The 23,127-nt window shown below is 42.8% G+C and overlaps 1 protein-coding gene and 1 pseudogene across 2 annotated transcripts in view; both read right to left on the bottom strand.

Moving 5' to 3' along the window:
* The window catches only part of UBXN2A (UBX domain protein 2A), a 53,317-nt gene that overhangs the window by 26,993 nt on the left and 3,197 nt on the right, over positions 1-23,127 (bottom strand). For both annotated transcript variants that reach the window (XM_025354213.1, XM_025354214.1), the window contains exon 2: positions 7,101-7,155. In XM_025354213.1, coding sequence (XP_025209998.1) covers positions 7,101-7,141 — 41 coding nt within the window. In that variant the 5' untranslated portion in view covers positions 7,142-7,155. The remainder of the gene's footprint in view (positions 1-7,100; positions 7,156-23,127) is intronic.
* Positions 22,354-22,861, bottom strand: LOC112604786 (annotated as a pseudogene).

The following is a 23,127-nucleotide window of genomic DNA, read 5'->3' as shown; positions in this document are numbered from 1 at the left end:
TAAAAAAAAAAAAAAAAAAAAAAAAAAAAAATATATATATATATATATATATTTTTTTTAGTAGAGACGCGGTTTCACCGTGTTCGACAGGATGGTCTCGATCTCCTGACCTCGTGATCCGCCCGTCTCGGCCTCCCAAAGTGCTGGGATTACAGGCTTGAGCCACCGCGCCTGGCCGCAGAGGGAACTTTTAACTCATGCTACAAGGATAACACTGTGCTAATACTAAAACCAAAGACATTACAAGAAAGGAAAGCTACAGAAAATTTATCATGAACATATTTGCAAAAACACTCAACAAAATATTACCAAACAGAATACAACAATGTAGGCCGGGCGCGGTGGCTCAAGCCTGTAATCCCAGCACTTTGGGAGGCCGAGACGGGTGGATCACGAGGTCAGAAGATCGAGACCATCCTGACTAACACGGTGAAACCCCGTCTCTACTAAAAAATACAAAAAACTAGCCGGGCGAGATGGCGGGCGCCTGTAGTCCCAGTTACTTGGGAGGCTGAGGCAGGAGAATGGCGTAAACCCGGGAGGCGGAGCTTGCAGTGAGCTGAGATCCGGCCACTGCACTCCAGCCCGGGCGACAGAGCGAGACTCCGTCTCACAAAAAAAAAAAAAAAAAAAAAAAGAATACAACAATGTATAAAAAAAAAAGTAAACACCACAACCGTGCAGGATTTATCCTAGGTATGTGAGGCTGCAGTGGGTTAACACTGAAAATCAATTCATGTAATCTATCACATCACCGGTCTAAAGAAGAAAAATAATATAATCATATCAACATATGCAGAAAAAGCATTAGACAATATCTAACAACCATTCATAATAAAACCCCCACAAACTAGGAATAGAAAGGGAACTTCCTCAACTTGGTAAAGAATGTCTGCAAAAGCCTACATCTAACATCATATTTAATCACGAGAAACTAGACACTTTCCCACTAAGATCAGGAACAAGACAAGGATGTTGCGTCTCACCATTCCTCATCAGTGTTGTACTGGAAGTCCTAGCTAATCCAGTAAGATAAAGAAAGGAAATAAAATGTATACAGATTGGAAAGAAGGCTGGGTGCAGTGGCTCACGCCTATAATCCCAGCACTTTAGGAGGCCGAGGTGGGAGGGTCCCTTGAGCCCAGGAGTTTGAGACCAGCCTGGGCAACATAGGGAGACCCCATCTCTATAAAAAAAAAATAAGAAAAATTAGCCTGGCATGGTGGCACATGCCTATAGTTCCAGTCTCTCCAATAGCTAATTTTTGTATTTTGTAGAGATGAGGGTTTACCATGTGCCCCAGGCTAGTCTTGAACTCCTGGGGTCAAGAAATCTGCCTGCCTTGGCCTCCCAAAGTGCTAGGATTACAGGTGTGAGCCACTGCGCTCAGCCAGTAAACACGTCTTAAAATGTCAGGAGTTCCCATAATACTAAAAGTACAGAAGTTTCAAGTGAGGGACTTTCTAAAAGAACACTTAAAATGAGACCTAACTTCTTAACATATTTTTAAGTGAACAATAAAGTGTGGTTAACTATAGGTACTATGTTGCTCAGCATATCTCTAGGATCTATTCATCTTGCTTAACTGAAACTTTATGCTCACTGATTAGCAACTCCTCATTTTCACTTTCCCCTAGCCCCTGGCAACCACCATTATATCCTCAAGGTTCATCTATGTTGTTGCATACTGCAGAATTTCCTTCTTTCTCAAGACTGAATAGCCGGGCATGGTGGCTCACGCCTGTAATCCCAGTACTTTGGGAGGTCGAGGCGGGCGGATCACTTGAGGTCAGGAGTTTGAGACCAGTCTGACCAACATGGTGAAACCCTGTGTCTACTAAAAATAGAAAATTAGCCGGGCGTGGTTGCACACAATTGTAATGCCAGCTACTTGGGAGGCTGAGGCAGGAGAATCACTTGAACCTGGGAGGCAGAGGTTGCAGTGAGCTGAAATTGTGCCATTGCACTCCAGCCCAGGCAAGAAGAGCGAAACTCTATCCCCAAAAAAAAAAAAAAAGACTGGATAATAATTCCATTTGGGGTATGTATTATACATTCTTTACCCATTCATCTCTTTTCGAGATTTTTTTTCTTTTTTTTTTTTGAGACAGGATCTGGCTCTGTCACCCAGAATGGAGAAGTGCAGTGACATGATCATGGCTTACTGCAGCCTCGAACTCCTAGGCTCAAATGATCCTCCTGTCTCAGCCTCCTCAATAGCTGGGTCTACAGGTATGTGTCACCAAGCTGGCTAGTTTTTTAATTTTTCTTTTGTAGAGATGAGGTCTCACTATGTGAACCAGGCTGGTTTCAAAGTCCTTCCCTCAAGGGATCCTCCTGCCTTGGCTTTCCAAAGTGTTGGCATTACAGATGTGAGCCACTGCACCCAGCCTCTTCAAGATCCTGATTCTAACTCCTTTGGATAATATCCAGAGGTGGGATTCCTGGATCTATTCAGTAATCCATTCTGTGGCAATTCTATTTTTAATTTTTTGAGGAATCTCCATATTGTTTTTCATAGTAGATGCACCATTTTGCATCCCCATCAACAGTGGACAAGGGTTCTCTTTTCTCCATATCCTCACCAGGACTAACTCTTTTGTTTTTTGATAATAGCCACCCTGATAGGTGTGAGGTGATTACTCTTATTTTGATTTGCATTTCCCTGATGATTACCAGTGACATTGAACATACACCTGTTGATCATTTGTATGTCTTCTTTGGAGAAATGTCTATTCAGACGTTTTCTTCCATTTTTCTTTCTTTTTTTTTTTTCTGAGACGCTGTCTCGCTTTTTCACCCAGGCCGGAGTACAGTGGCGCAATCTTGCCTCTGCCTCCCAAGTAGTTGGGATTACAGGCGTGCGCCACCATGCCCAGCTTATTTTTGTATTTTTAGTAGAGATGGGGTTTCACCATGTTGGTCAGGCTGGTCTCGAACTTCTGACCTCGTGATATGCCCGCCTCAGCCTCCCAAAGTGTGGGGATTACAGGTGTGAGCCACTGAACCTGGCATTTTCTTCCATTTTTCAGTTGGGTCATTGATATGGTTTGGCTGTGTCCCCACCCAAATCTCATCTTGAATTCCCATGTGTTGTGGAAGGGACCAGTGGGAGGTAACTGAATCATGGGAGCAAGTCTTTCCCATGCTGTTCTCATGATAATGAATAAGTCTCACAAGATGTGATGGTTTTAAAAAGAGGAGTTCCCCTGCACAAACTCTCTCTCTTTGCCTGCTGCCATCCATCTTAAGACGTAACTTGCTCTTGCTTGCCTTCTGCCAGGATTGTGAGGCTTCCCCAGCCATGTGGAACTGTAGTCCAAAAGCACTTTTTGGCCGGGCGTGGTGGCTCATGCCTGTAACCCCAGCACTTTGGGAGGCCGAGGCGGGCAGATCACCTGAGGTCAGGAGTCCAAGACCAGCCTGGACAGCACGGTGAAACCCCATCTCTACTAAAAGTACAAAAATTAGCCAGGCATGGTGGCGGGCGCTTGTAATCCCAACTACTCGGGAGACTTTAGGTAGGAGAATTGCTTGAACCTGGGAGGCAGAGGTTGCAGTGAGCCGAGATCATGCCACTGCTCTCCAGTCTGGGTGACAGAGCAAGACTCCGTCTCAAAAAAGAAAAAAAAAAAAAAGAGGCCGGGTGCAGTGATTCATGCCTGTAATCCCAGCACTATGGGAGTCTGAGGTGGGCAGATCACGAGGTCAAGAGATCAAGACCATCCTGGCCAACATGGTAAAACCCCATCTCTACTAAAAATACAAAAGTTAGCACCTACAGTCCCAGCTACTTGGGAGGCTGAGGCAGGAGAATCGCTTGAACCTGGGAGGTGGAGGTTGCAGCGAGCCGAGATCACTCCATTGCACTCCAGCTGGGTGACAAAGCAAGACTTCATCTCAAAAAAAAAAAAAAAGGTAGTTTTCTTTTCATTTTTCCCTGGGCCATTGTTTTTAACAAAACATTTTTACAAATCCATTTTTGTTACAAAGAAAATTATAAACTATCACCTATATTTTTGTGTAGGTACTTTACTAAATATTTTACTTAAAATTCAAAGTACAGGCCAGGCATAGTGGCTCATGCCTGTAATCCTAGCACTTTGGGAGGCCGAGGTGGGCGGATCACCTGAGGTCAGGAGTTCGATATCAGCCTGGACAACATGGTGAAACCCCATCTCTACTAAAAATGCAAAAATTAGCCAGGTGTGGTGGCGCAAAACTGTAGTCCCAGCTACTTGGGAGGCTGAGGCAGGAGAATTGCTTGAACTTGGGAGGCGGAGGTTGCAGTGAGCCAAGATTGTGCCACTGCACCACAGCTTAGGTGACAAGAGCAAAACTCCATCTCAAAAAAAAACAATCAAAAAAATTTCAAAGTACATACTGATACATGCTCTACAACATAGGTGAACCTTGAAAACATGCTAAGTGGAAGCAGTCAGTCACGAAAGACCACATATTGTATAACTGCATTTATATGAAATGTCCAGAACAGGTAAATCTGTAGAAATAGAAAGCAGATGGGCCAGGCGCAGTGGCTCACACTTGTAATCCCAGAACTCTGGGAGGCTGAGGTGGGCAGAACACCTGAGGTCAGGAGTTTGAGACCAGACTGGCCAATATGGTAAAACCCCATCTCCATTAAAAATACAAAAAAAATCAGCTGGACATGGTGGGGCGTGCCTGTAATCCCAGCTACTCAGGAGGCTGAGGCAGGGGAACTGCTTAAACCTGGGAGGTGGAGGTTGCAGTGAGCCGAGATCATGCCATTACACTCCAGCCTGAGCAAAAAGTGAGATTCCGTCTCAAAAAAAGAAAGCAGTTTCATGGTTGTCAGGGGCAAGGCATAGGACAATGGGTGGGATTGCTAACGGATATGGGGTTTCTCTTTGGGGTAATATAAACGCGTTAAAATTGACTATGGTAATGACTGCACAGATCTGTGAGCATACTAAAAACTATTGAACTATATATTTTAAGTGAATGAATTATATGGTATGTGAATTATATTTCAATAAAGCCATTTTAAAACAGGCCTGTTCTAAGTTAATTTTACCATTTCAAATCATTCAATTTATCGCTGTTTAGAAATGAGTTAATATAGCAGATCTGATTGCTATCTTTTGAAAGACTTGCTTACAAGGTTAGTCCTGGGCTGGCATCTGCAAACTTGGATTTGTTTTTGTTTTTGTTTTTAAGACGGAGTCTCGCTCTGTCAGCCAGGTTGGAGTGCAGTGGTGCGATCTCGGCTCAGTGCAAGCTCTGCCTCCCGGGTTCACGCCATTCTCCCGCCTCAGCCTCCCAAGTAGCTGGGACTACAGGCGCCTGCCACCACGCCTGGCTAATTTTTTTTGTATTTTTACTAGAGACGGGGTTTCACCGTGTTAGCCAGGATGGTCTCGATCTCCTGACATCATGATCCACCCACCTTGGCCTCCCAAAGTGCTGGGATTATAGGCATGAGCCACCGCACCTGGCCACATCTGCAAACTTGAATTTCTAGAAGGTTCCCATCGTCCTAAATTTGTAAGGATGGCTCAATGTACAGTTTGTATAAACAATGTGATTTATATTGAACTCCTACTTTCCTTATGAGAGTCTGAAATTTTAGGATGTGACTAGCTCCCACTATAAACTCTAGGCTCATCGCCAATGAACTTTCCCGGTAGACAATATTTCACATGTATTTGTCACAACTTGTTACTGGGGGAATTAAGTACATCCTGGGCGACTCCACTGGGTGAGGACCCCTGGAAGCTTGTGCCTGGTTTTCCCCATGCACTTTTTCCCTTTGCTGATTTTGCTTTGTAACTCTTCACTGTAATAAATTATAATCAGGAGCACAACTACATGCTAAATCTTACAAATTCTTCTAGTAAATCATCAAAACTAGGGGTGGTCTTGGAGACCTCTGACACAACTTCACAATTATTTATTTATTTATTTTTTGAGACGGAGGAGTCTTGCTCTGTCACCCAGGCTGGAGTGCAGTGCTGTGATCTTGGCTCACTGCAACCTCTGCCTCTAAGGTTCAAGCAATTCTCCTTCCTCAGCCTCCCGAGTAGCTGGGATTACCGGCGCCCACCACCACGCCTAGCTAATTTTTGTATTTTTAGTAGAGATGGGATTTTGCCATGTTGTCCAGGCTGGTCTTGAACTCCTGACCTCAGATGATCCACCTGCCTTGGCCTCCCAAAGTGCTGGGATTATAGGCGTGAGCCACTGTGCCCGGCCAACAACCTCACAATTATATAATTAGCATCAAATATTTATGTAAACCTATAAACACCTGAGTGAAAAAATAAATAGGCCAAGCATGGTGGCTCACGCTTATAATCCCAGCATTTTGAGAGGCTGTGGCAGGAGGATCGCTTGAAGCCAGGAGTTCTGAGCAATATAGTGAGACCACACTGCTACAAGAAATTTAAAAATTAACTGGGTGCAGTGGTATAAGCCTGTGGTCCTAGCTACTCAGGAAGTCAAGGTGAGATGATCACTTGACCCCAGGAATTCAAGGCTTCAATACGCTATGATTGCACCACTGCACTCTAGCCTGGGCAACAGACAACTTGTCTATAAAAAGAAAAGAGAAGAAAAAAAAGAAAAAAGAAAAAAAGATACACACATAAACCTTTCAGATAGGTAGGTATTTATATCCTCATTTTATAGATGAGATATTGAGGCTCAAAGAATTTACCTAAGCTGCCTGAAGGCCAGAGAGATAATACAAGGCAGAGATGGGATTCAAGCCTAGGTTTATCTGACTCCAAAGCCATATTTCCATCATGACACTAAAATAGTATATCTATCACAAGAGGCTAATGAGGTAAACAGTTATTTAATTTATCAAATAACAGAAGTAATGTATGAACACAGATAATTTAACTTTTTAAAATTAATAACAAAAAACATTCAGTAACTTCAATAAAATTTGTTTAATGCAGCTATGGTAAGAAAATTACTTCAACATAATAGATGACAATGAACTAGTCATACATAATTAAAACTTACTCTACTATCTCTGCCAGTGAAATGTAACAAAAACACAGAACGATATTAACAAAGGCATTAACAAAGCAATTCAGTTTGAATTAACTTACCATTCTTGTTTTACACTTTTGAGGTTATCTACGTCTTTCATTCTCTTTTGCCTTACTGTAAAAGTAAAAAGAAAGTAAGTAAAAAAAAAGTAAGTAAGAAGCTTAATATGTAAGTTACCATGTAGTCCTAAAATGTTACTTAAAAGGGTCTAAAGAAAAAGTGAGCAAACTCAAAGCTGTCATTTCCATCTACAAAATAAAGCAATGATAGAAAATACATTTTCAAGTCTGATAATCTGAAAAAAGAAAGACTTCTTAAAACTTACGATGAAAAAAAGTATAATATACCATTTGACTTAGCCAATGAACTGGGCGTATGGCTCACATCTGTAATTCCAGTACTTTGAGAGGCCAAGGTAGGAGGATTGCTTAAGCCAAGGAGTTCAAGACTAGCCTGGGTAAAATAGTGAGACTGTCTCTATAAAAAATGGCTGGGTGCAGTGGCTCATACCTGTAATCCCAGCACTTTGGGAGGCCAAGTTGGGTGGGTCACTTTTTTTTTTTTTTTGAGATGGAGTTTCGCTCTTGTTGCCTAGGCTGGACTGCAATGGCACAATCTTGGCTCACCACAACCTCCGCCTCCTGAGTTCCAGAGATTCTCCTGCCTCAGCCTCCCGAGTAGCTGGGATTACAGGCATGCACCACCATGCCCGGCTAATTTTGTATTTTTAGTAGAGTTGGGGTTTCTCCATGTTGGTCAGGCTGGTCTCGAACTCCTGATCTCAGGTGATCCGCCTGCCTCGGCCTCTGAAAGTGCTGGGATTACAGGTGTGAGCCACCATGCCTCGCCGTGGGTGGATCACTTGAGGCCAGGAGTTAGAGACCAGCCTGGCCAACGTGGTGAAACCCTGTCTCTTCTAAAAAATATAAAAATTAGCCGAGTGTGGTGGTATGCACCTGTAGTCCCAGTCATTCAGGAGGCTGAGGCAGGAGAATCACTTGAACCTGGGAGGCAGAGGTTGCAGTGTGCTGAAATCACACCACTGCACTACAGCCTGGGCAACAGAACAAGACTCCGTTTCAGAAAAAAAAAAAAAAAAATTTAGCCAGGCATTATGGTGCACCTCTGTGGTTCCAGCTGCTCAGGAGGTTGAGGTGCTGAGGTGAGAGGATCACTTGAGCCCAGGAGTTCAAGGCTGCAGTGGGCCATCATCATGCCACTGTGCTCCAGCCTGGACAACAGCCCTATGCATCTGCAGGCTCAACCAATCATGGATCAAAAATATTCAGGGAAAAAAAATAAGAAAAACAATACAGCAAAAAATAATACAAATTTAAAAATTACATAACCATTATTTACATAGTATTAGGTATTATAAGTAATTTAAAGGTGATTTACAGTATACAGGAGGATGTGCATACGTTATCTGCAAATAATATGCTATTTTATGCAAGGGACTTGAGCATCAGCAGATTTGGGTATCTATGGGGGTCCTGGAACCAATCTGGGACACCAAGTGACAGCTGTAGTCCAAACCACTGATCTGCTGAGAAGGCCTGGAAGCAAAGACATACCAGAAGCAATGAGCACACCAAGTGTCTTTATCTTGGTTTCTACATATTCTACTGTGTAAGGAGAATGTTTTTCCTAAATGGCTCCTTCGAGAAAAGGATAACTTCAGGCGGGAGCAGAGAAACATGAACATGGAACACTTTTGCCCCAGTAAAGGTACCCAAAGAATGATAAGGACAGGGCCAGGCGTGGTGGCTTATGTCTGTAATCCCAGAAATTTGGGAGGCCAAGGCGGGCAGATCACCTGAGGTGAGGAGTTTGAGACCAGTCTGGCCAACATGGTGAAAACCCATCTCCACTAAAAATATAAAAATTAGCCGGGCATGGTGGCAGGCGCAAGTAATCCCAGCTACTTGGGAGGCTGAGGCAGGAGAATCACTTCAACCCTGGAGGCGGAGCTTGCAGTGAGCCGAGACTGCGCCACTGCACTCCAGCTCTCGTAACAGAGTGAGTGAGACTCTGTCTCAAAAAATAAACAAATAATAAATTAAAAAGAAAAAATGAAAAGAAAAAGTGACTCCAAAGCCACTCTGAAGGGGCTCCCATTGGGTAAATCTGGTAAACTGAACACCAAAAAAAATAACAATACTAGTGGATTATGCTCCATTGAATAAAACAAAAATATGTGAGTCTATACTACTAGATTTTTTTTTTTTTTAAATAAAAAAGATGAGGCCAGGTATGGTGGCTCATGCCTGTACTCCCAGTACTTTGGGAGGCCGAGGCAGTTGGATTACTTCAGGCCAGGAGTTCGAGACCAGCCTGTCCAACATGGGAAAACCCCATCTCTACTAAAAATACAAAAATCAGCTTGGCGGCCAGGCGCAGTGGCTCGCGCCTGTAATCCCAGCCCTTTGGGAGGCCGAGGCAGGCAGATCACGAGGTCAAGAGACAGAGACCATCCTGGCTAACACAGTGAAACCCTGTCTCTACTAGAAAATATAAAAAATTAGCCGGGCATGGTGGTGGGTACCTGTAACTACTCGGGAGGCTGAGACAGGAGAATGGTGTGAACCTGGGAGGCGGAGCTTGCAGTGAGCGGAGATCACGCCACTGCACTCCAGCCTGGGTGACAGAGTGAGACTCCATCTCCAAAAAAAAAAAAAACATCAGCTTGGCATGATGACACATATCTGTAATCCCTGCTACTCGGGAGGCTGAGGCACGAGAATTACTTGAACCCAGGAGGCAGAGGTTGAAGTAAGCCGAGACTGCACCACAGCACTCCAGCCTGAGATGAACTCTTTAATAAACTCAACAGTAATGTGACATTACCATAACCAAAATACATTCCAAATACAGTAATACACTGTGTAACAACATTTTGGTTAATGACGGACTGCATATACAATGGTGGTCCCGTAAGATTATAATAGTATACTTCTACTGTGCCTTTTCTATGTTGAGATACGTTTAGATATGCAAATATTATATCATACATACCATATGTTATGATACTTTACCATTGTATCATAACTGCCTACAGTATTTGGTATAGGAACATGCTGTACAGGTTTGTAGCCTAGGAGCAATATTACACCATACAGCCTATGTGTACAGTTGGTTGTACCATCAGGTTTGTGAAAATACATTGTATGACATTCACACAATGACAAAACTGCCTAATGACACACTTTTCAATATGTACCCCCTCCATTAAGTGACACATGATTATATATACAGATTTAAAATGTTTAAACTCCTTATTGAAAGAAAGTGAGAGAAAAAGAAAAAGGAAAATTAAACTCTTGAGGGTGACATCAGCAAAATGGAAGAATAGGTAGGTCCAGGCACCTGTCCCCTCTACAGAAATATCGAAAGACAAGTAGAAACTCTTAGAACCAACTTTGTCAAAACTCTAGAAAATAGTCAAAGAAGGGTTACAGCAACCAAGGGAATGCTGAATCAAGAAAATGGCAACTTAAAAATGGTAGGCAAGTGGCCAGGCGCGATGGCTCACGCCTGTAATCCCAGCACTTTGGGAGGCAGAGGTGGGTGAATCACGAGGTCAGGAGATTGAGACCATCCTGGACAACATGGTGAAACCCTGTCTCTACTAAAAATACAAAAATTAGCTGGGTGTGGCGGCACGTGCCTGTAATCCCAGCTACTTGGGAGGCTGAGGCAGGAGAATTGCTTGAACCTGGGAGGTGGAGGTTGCAGTGAACCGAAATCGAGCCACTGTACTCCAGTCTGGAGACAAAGCTAGACTCCATCTCAAAAAGGTAGGCAAGCTGGGCACAGTGGCACACCCCTGTATCCCCAGCTACTTGGGAGGCTGAGAGGCAGGAGATCATTTGAGCCAGGGAATTTGAGGCTGCAGTGAGCCATGATCATGTCAGCATGCTCCAGCCTGAGCAAACAGAGCAAGAATCTGTCTCTTTAAAAAAAAAAAAAAAAAAAAAGGATATGCAAAAATGGGCAAAGGACTTGTGTGGATAGACATTTTTCCAAAGAAGAAATAAAAATGGCCAATAAGCACATGAAAAGGTGCTCAAAATCAATAGTTCCTAGAAAACACAAATCAAAACCATAATGAGATACTACTTCACACCCATTAGGACGGCTATTAAAAAGAAAACAAAAAGCAGAAAACAAGTGTTGGCAAGGTTGTAAAGAAATTGAAACCCTGGTACACTGCTGGTGGGAATGTGAAATACCACAGTTCTGAGGAAAACAGTTTGGTGGCTACAGCAATATTCATGAGAGCGAAAAGGTGGAAACAACCCAAGTATCCATCAACAGATGAATGGATAAACAAAATGAGGTATACATAAGCAATGGAATATTATTCAGTCATAGAAGGAGTGAAATTCTGATACATACTATAACATGGATGAATGCTGAAAACATGATGCTACATGAATAAAAAACTCAGATACAAAAGGACAAATACTTTATGATTCCAAACATATAAAATATCTAGAATAGATGATTGATAAAGACAGAAAGTAGGACAGAGGTTACTAGGGATTGAGATGAATGGGGAAGGACCAGTTATTTAATGGGTAGTCCCAGCTACTCGGGAGGCTGAGGCAGGAGAATCACTTGTACCCAGGAGGCGGAGGTTGCAGTGGGCTGAGACCATGCCATTGCACTCCAGCCTGGGCAACAAGAGTGAAACTCTGTCTCAAAACAAAAAGAAAACAAAAAATTAGAATGTCTCCAATTTGCAACTTCTAATGCAATAATGAATCTAGGCAATGATATCAATGGCTGCTAAAATCACAGAGATAACCAGACAAAAAAAACTTGCCTCAGTGTAAAAGCTGGTACCACCATCTATTCTTGCCAAAAATGTGAATCTGAATCCATTCAAGTCCCTAGATCTAACTACCAGATTACAGGAAATATAGGGCACAAAGGAGCATAATCAGATGATATCGCAAGAATGCAATCAACAAAGTCCAGAATGTGGGAAATTCTTTAGGAAAAATGATCCATTTTCTTCAATACATGTATTACTAGGGAGAAAAAAGAGATGACAGTAGATTCCTTAAATATTTCAGAAACATATCAATGTATTACAATGTATGGACCATATTTAGATTTTGATTTAAACAAATCAACTGTAAAAAAACTTATAAAAGAATCAGTAACATCTGAATAGTGATGGGATATCTGATGTTATTTTGGAGTGATGATTAATTTTTAGGGTGTGACGATGGGACTGTAGCTGTAAGTTTTTTTTAAGTCACTGCTTTAGATACATACTGAAATACTGACTGATGAATACTATAACTGGAAATTGCTTCAAACAATCAAGTGGATTGAGGAGTGGATGGAACATAATTAAAATCAAAATGGCCACGACTTGATAATCATCAAGCTGGGTAATGAGTAGACATGAGAGTTTACTGTTCTCTCCATTTTTATACACACTTGAAAATTTTCATAATAAAAATCGGAAGGAAAAACTCTACCCTAAAAATATATACACCTAGAGTGCTACACCGCCATTTCATTCGTTTTTTTTTAAAAGGCAGTACTTTTGCTCTATCATAAAATTACTCTTAATAACCTAAGAGTAGCAGTAATTTCAAAGATTTGAATCCTTATGAAATATAACTTGCCTCTTACTCTCCAAACCAAAAATTTGAAGCTGTGAAAAGTAATGCGAATCCACATTTAAACTAATGACTATGAAAAGATGTATTATGACCACAATAAAGATTACTTTGTAAAAAAAAAAAAAACAAAAGAGCTTCATATGACATTTGATTTATGGCTTGAAAAAAAAATCAATGACTTTTTCACAATTTTAAAATGAAATAAACAGGCTAGGCATGGTGGCTCACACCTGTAATCTCAGCACTTTGGGATGTCAAAGTGGGAGGATTGCTTGAGGCCAGGAGTGCCAAACCAGCCTTGGCAACATAGGCAGACCTCATCTCTCTAAAAAATACAAAAATTTGGCTGGGCGTGGTAGCTCACGCCTGTAATTCCAACACTTTGGGAGGCCGAGGCAGGCAGATCACGAGGTCAGGAGTTCGAGCCTAGCCTGGCCAACATGGTAAAACCTGTCTCTACTAAAGACACAAAAAATTAGCTACGCATGGTAGCACGCGCCTGTAATCCCAGCTACTCAGAAGGCTGAGGCAGGAGAATTGCTTTAACCTGGGAGGCAAAGGTTGCGGTGAGCAGCTGACATTGCGCCATTGCACTCCAGCCTGGGTGACAGGGCAAGACTCTGTCTCAAACAAAACAAAACAAAACAAAACAAAACAAAAGACAACTTAGCCAGGCATGGTGGCATATGCTGTAGTCCCAGCTACTCCAGAGGCTGAGATGGGATGATCGCTTGAGCCCAGGAAGTTGAGGCTGCAGCGACCTGTGATCATTCCACTACATTCCAGCTTGGGCAACAGAGGGAGACCCCGTCTTAAAAAATCCAGCAGCCCGGTATGATGGCTCACTCCTGTAATCCCAGCACTTTGGGAGGCCAAGGCAGGTGCATCACCTGAGGTCAGGAGTTTGAGACCAGCCTGGACAACATCTCTACTAAAAATACAAAAATTAGGCGGTGTGATGGTGAGTGCCTGTAGTCTCAGCTACTTGAGAAGCTGAGGCAGGAGAATTGCTTGAACATGGGAGGCGGAGGTTGCAGTAAGCCGAGATCGTACCACTGCACTCCAGCCTGGGTGACACAGTGAGACTCCATCTCAAAAAAAAAAAAAAAAAAAAAAAAAAAAAATCCAGGAAATCATAACTCTATGCCCACTAACATTTTCTCATAAGATTTCTTCCTTCAAACCCAGTATTCCTAATATTAATTGCTTCACTTTAAAAATGTCTACATATTTCAAACATACACAAAGGAAAAGAGAAAAATATAAACACCCACCCTGACCATTCAGATTTAAGAAATGTTTACATTTTGATTCATTTGTTTCTTTTTTAAGAAATAAAGTGGTACAGTGGCTCATGCCTGTAATCCCAGCTCTCTGGGAGGCCCAGGCAGGAGGATTACTTCAGGCCAGGAGTTCCAGACCAGCTTGGTCAACATAGTGAGATCTTGTGTCAACAAAAAAAATTGAAAAATTAGCCAGGCGTGATGGCATGTAACTGTAGTCCCAGCTACTTGGGAGGCTGAGGCAGGAGGATCACTTGAGCCCAGGAGGTCGAGGCTGCAGTAAGCCACGATCACGCCACTGTGCTCCAGCCTGGGTGAGACCCTGTCTCAGAACAACAACAAAAAAGCAAGCATTATTAAGATAGTTGGATATGGCCAGGCACAGTAGCTCACACCTGTAATACCAGCACTTTGGGAGGCTGAGGTGGACAGACCACCTTAGGTCAGGAGTTCAAGACCAGCCTGACCAACATGAAGAAACCCCATCTCTACTAAAAATACAAAATTAGCCAGGCGTGGTGGCACATGCCTGTAATCCCAGCTACTCAGGAGGCTGAGGCAGAAGAATCGCTTGAACCCGGGAGGCATAGGTTGCGGTAAGCCAAGATTGCACCATTGCACTCCAGCCTGGGCAACAAGAGTGAAACCCTGTCTCAAAAAAAAAAAAACCATAGTTGAATATTATTTCATTTAAAAATATTAAATGGGCTGGGTGTAGTGGTAGCGGCTCACGCTTATAATGCCAGCACTTTGGGAGGCAGGTGGATCCCTTGACCTCAGGAGTTGGAGACCAGCCTGGGCAACATGGAGAAACGCTGTCTCTACAAAAAAATACAAAATTAGCTGGTGGCACATGCCTGTAGTCCCAGCTACTTGGGGGTTGAGGTAGGAGAACTGCTTTAACCTGGGAGGTTGAGGCTACAGTGAGCCAAGATTGTGCCACTGTACTCCAGCCTCGGTGATAAACTGAGCCCATCATACACACAAAAAATTAAATGGCATGCTTTAAATATGTGCATCTTAGGCTGGCATGGTGGCTTACACCTCTAATCATGACACTTTGGGAGGTTGAGGCTCACAGATCACCTGAGGTCAGGAGTTTGAGACCAGCCTGGCCAACATGGTGAAACCCTGTCTCTACTAAAAACACAAAAATTAGCTGAGCGTGGTGGCGGGTACCTGTAATCCCAGGTACTCCAGAGGCTGAGGCAGGAGAATCACTTGAACCTGGGAGGCAGAGGTTCCGGTGAGCCAAGCTCACACCACTGCACTTCAGCCTGGGTGACAAGAGCAAAACTCTGTTTCAAAACAAAACAAAAGAAAACAATATACATGTATATGCATCTTACTGTATATCAATTATAACTATGTAAAGTTGTTAAAAATAACTAAAGTGTATACTTATTCAGCACCTACTATATATCAGGCATGAATGATTCTAGGTGCTTGGGATACATATTGAACAAAATAGATAAAGATTCCAGCTCTTTTGGACATTACAATCTGGTGGGGCTGTTTGTTTTTGACTTGGCAGTTCTTCAACATTTTCAACTAATTCAAAATGATCTCCTACAGTTAATAATAATGTATACTTCAAAATAGCAAAAGGAATGGGTTTTAAATGTTCTCACAACAAAGAAATGGTACGTATTTGAGCTGAGGGACATGGTAATTCGCCTGATTTGACCATTCCATAATGTACATATGTACTGAAACATCACAATGTATCCCATAAATATATAAAATTATTGTCAATTAAAAAATAATGAATAGGCTGGGCGTGGTGGCTCATGCCTGTAATCCTAGCACTTTGGGAGGCCACGGTGGGTGGATCACCTCAGGTCAGGAGTTCGAAACCAGCCTGGCCAACATGGTGAAACCTGTCTCTACTAAAAATACAAAAATTAGCCAGGCATGGTGGTGCATGCCTGTAATCCCAACTACTTGGGAGTCTGAGGCAGGAGAATCGCTTGAACCCAGGGGGCAGAGACTGCAGTGAGCCAAGATCGTGCCACTTCACTCCAGCCTGGGCGTAAGAGCAAAACTTCGTCTCAAAAAATAATAAAAAATAAAACAAAATAGGCCAGGTGCAGTGGCTCACGCCTGTAATGCCAGCACATTGGAAGACCGAGGTGGGTGGATCACTTGAGGTCAGGAGTTCGAGACCAGCCCGGCCAACATGATGAAACCCCGTCTCTACTAAAAATACAAATAATTAGCCGGGCACGGTGGCAGGTGCCTGTCATCCCAGCTACCAGGAGGCTGAGGTGGGAGAATCACTGGAACCTAGGAGTCGGAGGTTGCAGTGAGCCAAGATCATGCCACTGCACTCCAGCCTGGGTGACAGAGCGAGATTCTGTCTCAAAAAATAAAATAAAATAAAATAAAATAAAATAAAATAATTCCATAATTTAGATCTGGTCTTTATTATCTCAAAAGTATAACATGTTCATTCTACTACTTTGTTCACATTGTAATCATCCTCCTAAGCATTCAAATCCTAACTATCCTTTAAGTCCTAGCTCAAGATCCATTTCCACCATAAAGATGAAATATTAGACCCTTAGTAATAGTCTTCTCCTAAGCATTTAGATTTTTGGCATTTAAATCATATTGTCTGATACTGCTTATTATTGTTTCTTTTCACTCTCTTTACCAGATCTAACATCGCTGAGGATAAGTACCATGACTTACACATTTCCTGTATCCCTCACAGTGTGCAGCAAGTGCAAAGCAAAGAGTAGCCATCCTTGGGGTGAGGGTGGGGGGATGATGAGAAATTATTCCAGTGATGGATACATTAAAAAAAGCCCTGACTTTACTACTATACAATATATCCATGTAACAAAATCATACTTGTACCCTACAAATTTATACATACATACATATATATATATATATATATATATATATTTTTTTTTTTTTTTTTTTTTTGAGATAGAGTCTTGCTCTGTCGCCCAGGCTAGAGTGCAGTGGCGAGATCTCAGCTCACTGCAACCTCCGCCTCCTGGGTTCAAGCGATTCTTCTGCCTCAGCCTCTCGAGTAGCTGGGACTACTGGCATATGCCACCACACCTGGCTAATTTTTGTATTTTTAGTAGAGACGGGGTTTCGCCACATTGGCCGGGCTAGTCTTGAACTCCTCACCTCAGGTGATCTGCCTGCCTTGGCCTCCCAAAGTGCTAGAATTATAGGCATGGGTAACCGTACCCAGCTACAGATACATTTATTTTTATTATTATTATTTATTTATTTATTTATTTTTGAGACGAAGTCTCGCTCTGTTGCCCAGGCTGGAGTGTAACCTGTACCTCCTGGGTTCAAGTGATTCTGCTGCCTCAGCCTCCCGAGTAGCTGGGACTACAGGTGCGTACCATCATGCCCGGCTAATATTTTGTATTTTTAGTAGAGACAGGGTTTCACTGTGTTAGCTAGGATGGTCTCGATCTCCTGACCTCATGATCTGCCCACCTCAGCCTCCCACAGTGCTGGGATTACAGGCATGAGCCACCACGCCTGGCAAATAAATTTTTTTTTAAAAGCTACAAGAGGGTTGGGCGTGGTGGCTCATGCCTGTAATCCCAGCACTTTGGGAGGCCGAGGTGGGGTGGATCACCTGAGGTCAGGAGTTTGAGACCAGCCTGGCCAACATGGTGAAACCCCGTCTCTACAAAAAAAATTAGCCAGGCGTGGTGGCGCACGCCTGTAGTCCCAGCTACTCAGGAGGCTGAGGCAGGAGAATCACTTGAACCTGGGAGGCAGAGGTTGCAGGAGGGGAGATAGCGCCAATGTGCTCTAGCCTGGGTGACAGAGAGAGATTCTGTCTGAAAAAAAAAAAAAAAAAAAGCTACAAGAGTAGTCTTCCTTAAAGGATTCACGAAGTTTCCAATAATAGGTTACTGTTGTCTAGGAAATTACAAATACTTTTTTCCATCATTTTACAATTATAAGCTACTGACAAATTGTTTTTACTTGTTTTATGACAGCAAAAGAGAATGAAGATAGAATAGACCTTGAATTCAAACTGAGTTTTACCGGAATAATGGCTACATCACTTTTGAGCTAGGTAACCTTACATACATCATTTAGCTTCTCTGAGTCCCAGCTGCCTAACTTATAGCATGGACATAATTATCCCCCTCAGGTTGTTCTGAGGACTAAAGAAGATACTAAGAATACAATAGCGTTATGCTCCTTTCTCTTTCCTCATCCCCCATCATAATTTGTTATAAAGATTGGTAAGAAACATCTTCAAGCTCACGCCTGTAATTCCAGCACTTTGGGAGGCCGAGGTGGGCGGATCGCCTGAGGTCAGGAGTTCAAGACCAGCCTGGCCAACATGATGAAACCCCATCTCTACTAAAAATACAAAAATAAGCCAGACATGGTGGCAGGCGCCTGTAATCCCAGCTACTGGGGAGGCTGAGGCAGGAGAATCACTTGAACCGGGAGGTGGAGGTTGCAGTGAGCCAAGATCGCGCCACTGCACCACTCTAGCCTGGGCAACAAGAGTGAGACACTGCCTCAAAAAAAAAAAAGAAAAAGAAACATCTTCAGACTTAATCTAAAAAGTCCTGATTTTGACATGATTGTGAAATTTTACTTCTGATTTCACGAATTAAACTTTTTAAAAGCCTGGTACAGTGGCTCATGCCTGTAATCCCAGCACTTCGGGAGGCCGAGGCAGGTGGATCACCTGAGGCCAGGAGTTCCACACTAGCCTGGCCAACATGGTCAAACCCTGTCTCTACTAAAAATACAAAAATTAGCCGGGCATGGTGGTGGGTGCCTGTAATCTTGGCTACTTGGGAGGCTGAGGCAGGAGAATCACTTGAACCTGGGAGGAGGAGGTTGCAGTGAGCTAAGCCTGTGCCATTGCACTCAAGCCTGGGCAACAAGAGCAAAACTTCATCTCAAAAAAAAAAAAAACCTTAAAAACAATTTTTTATATACTTATTGAACCACTCATCAATGTGTGCAAGGCATTGATTTAAAACTAATGATAAAAGTGTCAGTATCAGTATGACAGACACAGTTTCTATTAGCACAATTTTCTGGACTTATAAGGAAAAAATATACTGAATTACTAAATGTAAACATGGCATAGAATTATGAAGTAAAAATTAATTTTAACATGGAGACACCAAAGTCACCATTACCACAGGCATTTTCTACAATAAATTTAGTAATATGCAAATGAACCAGGTAAAATTTATTTATATCAATTGAGTGAGCTGCCACAAATGTATCACAGTCATATGACATGAATGAACCTAAGTCACCTACTATACTGCAGAGAATAAAAAGAGCCATCTGACAAATACCCAAGTTATCAGCATAAAGTTGGCACAAGAATGAATAGATGAAAAGAACTGCCTTCGTTTTTCTTCAGTCTACTTCCAACTATCACCATCATCTTACATTGATATAGTATATCACAGTTTACCAAACATCTTCTCAAATATTATCCCAAAAAGTACAGTGATGAAATCAGTCAGGAGACAGAGAAAACTGAGTTTTATGGAACATGTCCACTAACAGGAAAATCCAGTCAAAATAGATTTGGACTACTAAGAATGTGGTATTTTAAAATGCTTACATTAGGCCAGGCACAGTGGCGCACGCCTGTAACCTCAGCACTTGAGGAGGTTCAGGTGGTGGGAATCACTTGATGCTAGGAGTTCAAGATCAGCCTACAACACAGCGAGACCCTGTCTCTACTACCAATAAAAACATTAGCCGGGCATCATGGCACACGGCCGTAGTCCTGGCTACTCAGGATGCTGAGGCAGGAGAGTTGCCTGAGTCCAGGAGTTTAAGGCTGCAGTGAACTATACCTGTGCCACTGAATTTCAGCCTGGGTAAGAGTGAGACCCTGTCTCAAAAAAAAAAAAAAAAAATTCAATAACTTGGGAGTTTGAGACTATTCTGGCTCGGGAGACTGATTTCTTTTTAAAATCAATAAATAAAAATTTTAAGTAAGTATATAAGAATCTAAATACAAAAACCGCATATTAAGAACTAAATAGGGCTGGGTGCGGTGGCTCCCGCATGAATCCCAGCACTTGGGGAGGCCGAGGCAGGTGGATCACTTGAGGTCAGGAGTTCAAGACCAGCCAGGCCAATACGGAGAAACTCCATCTCTACTAAAAATACAAAAATTGGCCGGGCGCGGTGGCTCATGCCTGTAATCCCAGCTCTTTGGGAGGTTAAGGCAGGTGGATCACAAGGTCAGGAGATGGAGACCATCCTGGCCAACATGGTGAAACCCCGTTTCTACTAAAATACAAAAAAAATTAGCCAGGTGTGGCAGTGCGCGCCCGTAGTCCCAGCTACTCACAAGGCTGAGGCAGGGGAATCACTTGAACCCGGGAGGCGGATGTTGCAGTAAGCCGAGATCGCGCCACTGCACTCCAGCCTGGAGACAGAGTGAGACTATGTCTAAAAAAAATAAATAAAAAATAAATAAAAAAAATTAGCCAGGCATGATGGCGCATGCCTGTAGTCCCATCTACTCAGGAGGCTGAGGCAGGAGAAGTGCTTGAACCCAGAAGCGAAGGTTGCAGTGAGCTGAGATTGCACCACTGCACTCCAGCCTGAGTGCCAAAGTGAAACTCTGTCTTAAAAAAAAAAAAAAAAGAATTAAATGTGGCTGGACACAGTGGCTCATGCCTGTAATCCCGGCACTTTGGGAGGCCCAGGGAGCGAATCACTTGAGGTCAGGAGTTTGAGACCAGGCTGGCCAACCTGGCAAAACCCTGTGTCTACTAAAAATACAAAAACTAGCCGGGCATGGGAACACAGAGGCTGAGGCACGAAAATTGCTTGAACCTGGGAGGCAGAGGTTGCAGTGAGCTGAGATCATGTCACTGCACTCCAGCCCAGCCTGGGTGACAGAGTGAGACTCTGTCTCAAAAAAAAAAAAAAAAAAATTAAATGGATAATTAAAAATTAAAAATTGCATATTACAATTTTATTTTTTTAAACATATATTTAATGGTCAAAAGGAATCTGAGGAGGAAAAAATGTAAAAACAAAAAACTGGCCACTTTTTTTTAGATTATGGATTTGTATCAAGGTATTATACAACCAGACGTGCTATCTTTATACAGAAGCTTAAGTTTCTTTTTAAAGATAAGGCCATTCCAGCTATTAAATATGAGGGAAAAGAAACCAATGGATCACATTTCCATGTTGGGGTCCTTTTACTTAGATCTTCTATGAAATGTGATTAGACCCCCAAGCCTCCAAGAGCAACTAACTATGATAGCATCAGAACCAAATACTTAAAAGACAGTTCATTTGTATATTTTGTGAATTCTGGTTTACAACATACTAAGTGATAGAAAATGAAATCTTTTGGAAACTTTCAGCTTATTTTAGCTGTAATCACAGTAATGAAACAAATATATTTTTGTCCTTTCCTAGAAATTTTTAATGGGATAGTTAAATACTCCAAGGACCAAAGTGGTAGTGACAACAGTAATTTAAATGAGAAAATCCTATGGGAAAGGTGACACTTAGGCAGAGACTGGCAAGGTTACTTACTGAGTCATTCCAGGGCTGACCAAGACACTCTCATTCCAGGACATTCTCATTCCAGGGCTCCATACTGAAATGTTATGTTATGTCACAAAGGGCCCCCCCGCCCTGTTTTTTTAAATAAGTATTTTAATTCAATTTCAGAAAAAAATGGTACATGACTTGGATGAGAAAGCATAAAATTAAGAGGCTTTTCTGGAAACACAAGAAAAAGAAATAACCTTTAATATATTCAATAATTTTCTGGATCTTCCTCTTGTGTCAAAAGCTACATATTTTCCCCGCAAAGCAGCTGCTCCAAGAACTAACTAGCCCTCTTTATCTCTCTCTAGCTGGGATAGACTAATTCCGCTCCACTCCCACCTCTCTTCTTTCAGTAACACTGTGTAGGTGTTAATGGCCTGGCTCTCACCAATGAACAGAATTGTCCTTTAAGCCAGCAACTCACAGGCAGTGTCACCCAAAGCCTCACCCCCAGTCCCCAGGGCCGAAGCCACAGAGCTGGCATTGTTTCCAATATCCCAGGAAGGAGCCAAAAGCTGACCTTCAGCACAAATCAAAGCCCAATATGGAGAGAGAATAACTGCTTCTAGGCCCAGATTAGGCAAGCTGTGGGCAAGAAAAGGGGAGTTTTTGCAGCCACCCCATCTTTAGAAACAAGGGGAAAACTAGACCCTTTTCCACTATTATGGTATAGAAGGTACTCTACTGTTCCAAGGGGACCTGAAAGCACAAAAGGATCTAAATAAATAAGGAGAACTTTTCCCAGGCTGGAGACAACAGTGACAAACAGAAAGACGGGTGAAGATAATATGTAGGAAGATGATGCTGGAAACCTCAGCTCTTCACACAGCTGCCAGCCCTACAAATAACACAGTAAGAACCAGGACAAGCACTCCAGACTGGTATAGCTGGGGAATCTTCAGGCCTTTTCCTAGGTCCCATATCAAGTGTTGGATCCCATTCCAGGTATGATACATGAGAGGGAAGACGAGTGCAAACTTAGTTGTGTCGATCAGTACTGGCCCCAGACACAGGGACCAATGAGTTCCAAATAAGACTCAAAGTTCCCAGGGAGTAACAAGGTCGACATGCCAAAAAAAGAGACGCCTGCACTCAAAGCAATACCAGTGCCATGGTGGCAGATGGACATTGCTGTGGGAAGAGACCAACTGCAGATAGTGACGTGGGGAGATACGGGATGGTTTGAACCCGTGTTCTTATTCCAGAACCACTCCATCTCTTCTTTGGCCGTGGTTCCCAAAAGGACAGCATTTCTGATACAGAGCTGAGGGCTAAAGCAGGCTCAGAGGCAATGATGACCCCAACATGTCTCAGCAAGAGTGCAGCCATCTTGGGTTCCGGTCTGGATGGAAGTGCAAAGCCCATTTTAAATACAATCTCCCTTAGCTGGGCATGGTGGTTTACACCTGTAATCCCAGCACTTTGGGAGGCCAAGGCAGGCAGTCACCTGAGGTCGGGAGTTTGAGACCAGCCTGACCAACATGGTGAAACCCTGTCTCTCTCTACTAAGAATACAAAATTAGATGGGCATGGTGGTGCATACCTCTAATCCCAAATACTTGCGAGGCTGAAGCAGGAGAATTGCTTGAACCCGG

This window comes from Theropithecus gelada, chromosome 13, assembly GCF_003255815.1.
Source record: "Theropithecus gelada isolate Dixy chromosome 13, Tgel_1.0, whole genome shotgun sequence".
Lineage (NCBI taxonomy): Eukaryota > Metazoa > Chordata > Mammalia > Primates > Cercopithecidae > Theropithecus > Theropithecus gelada.
This window is presented reverse-complemented; position numbering and strand designations above follow the sequence as displayed.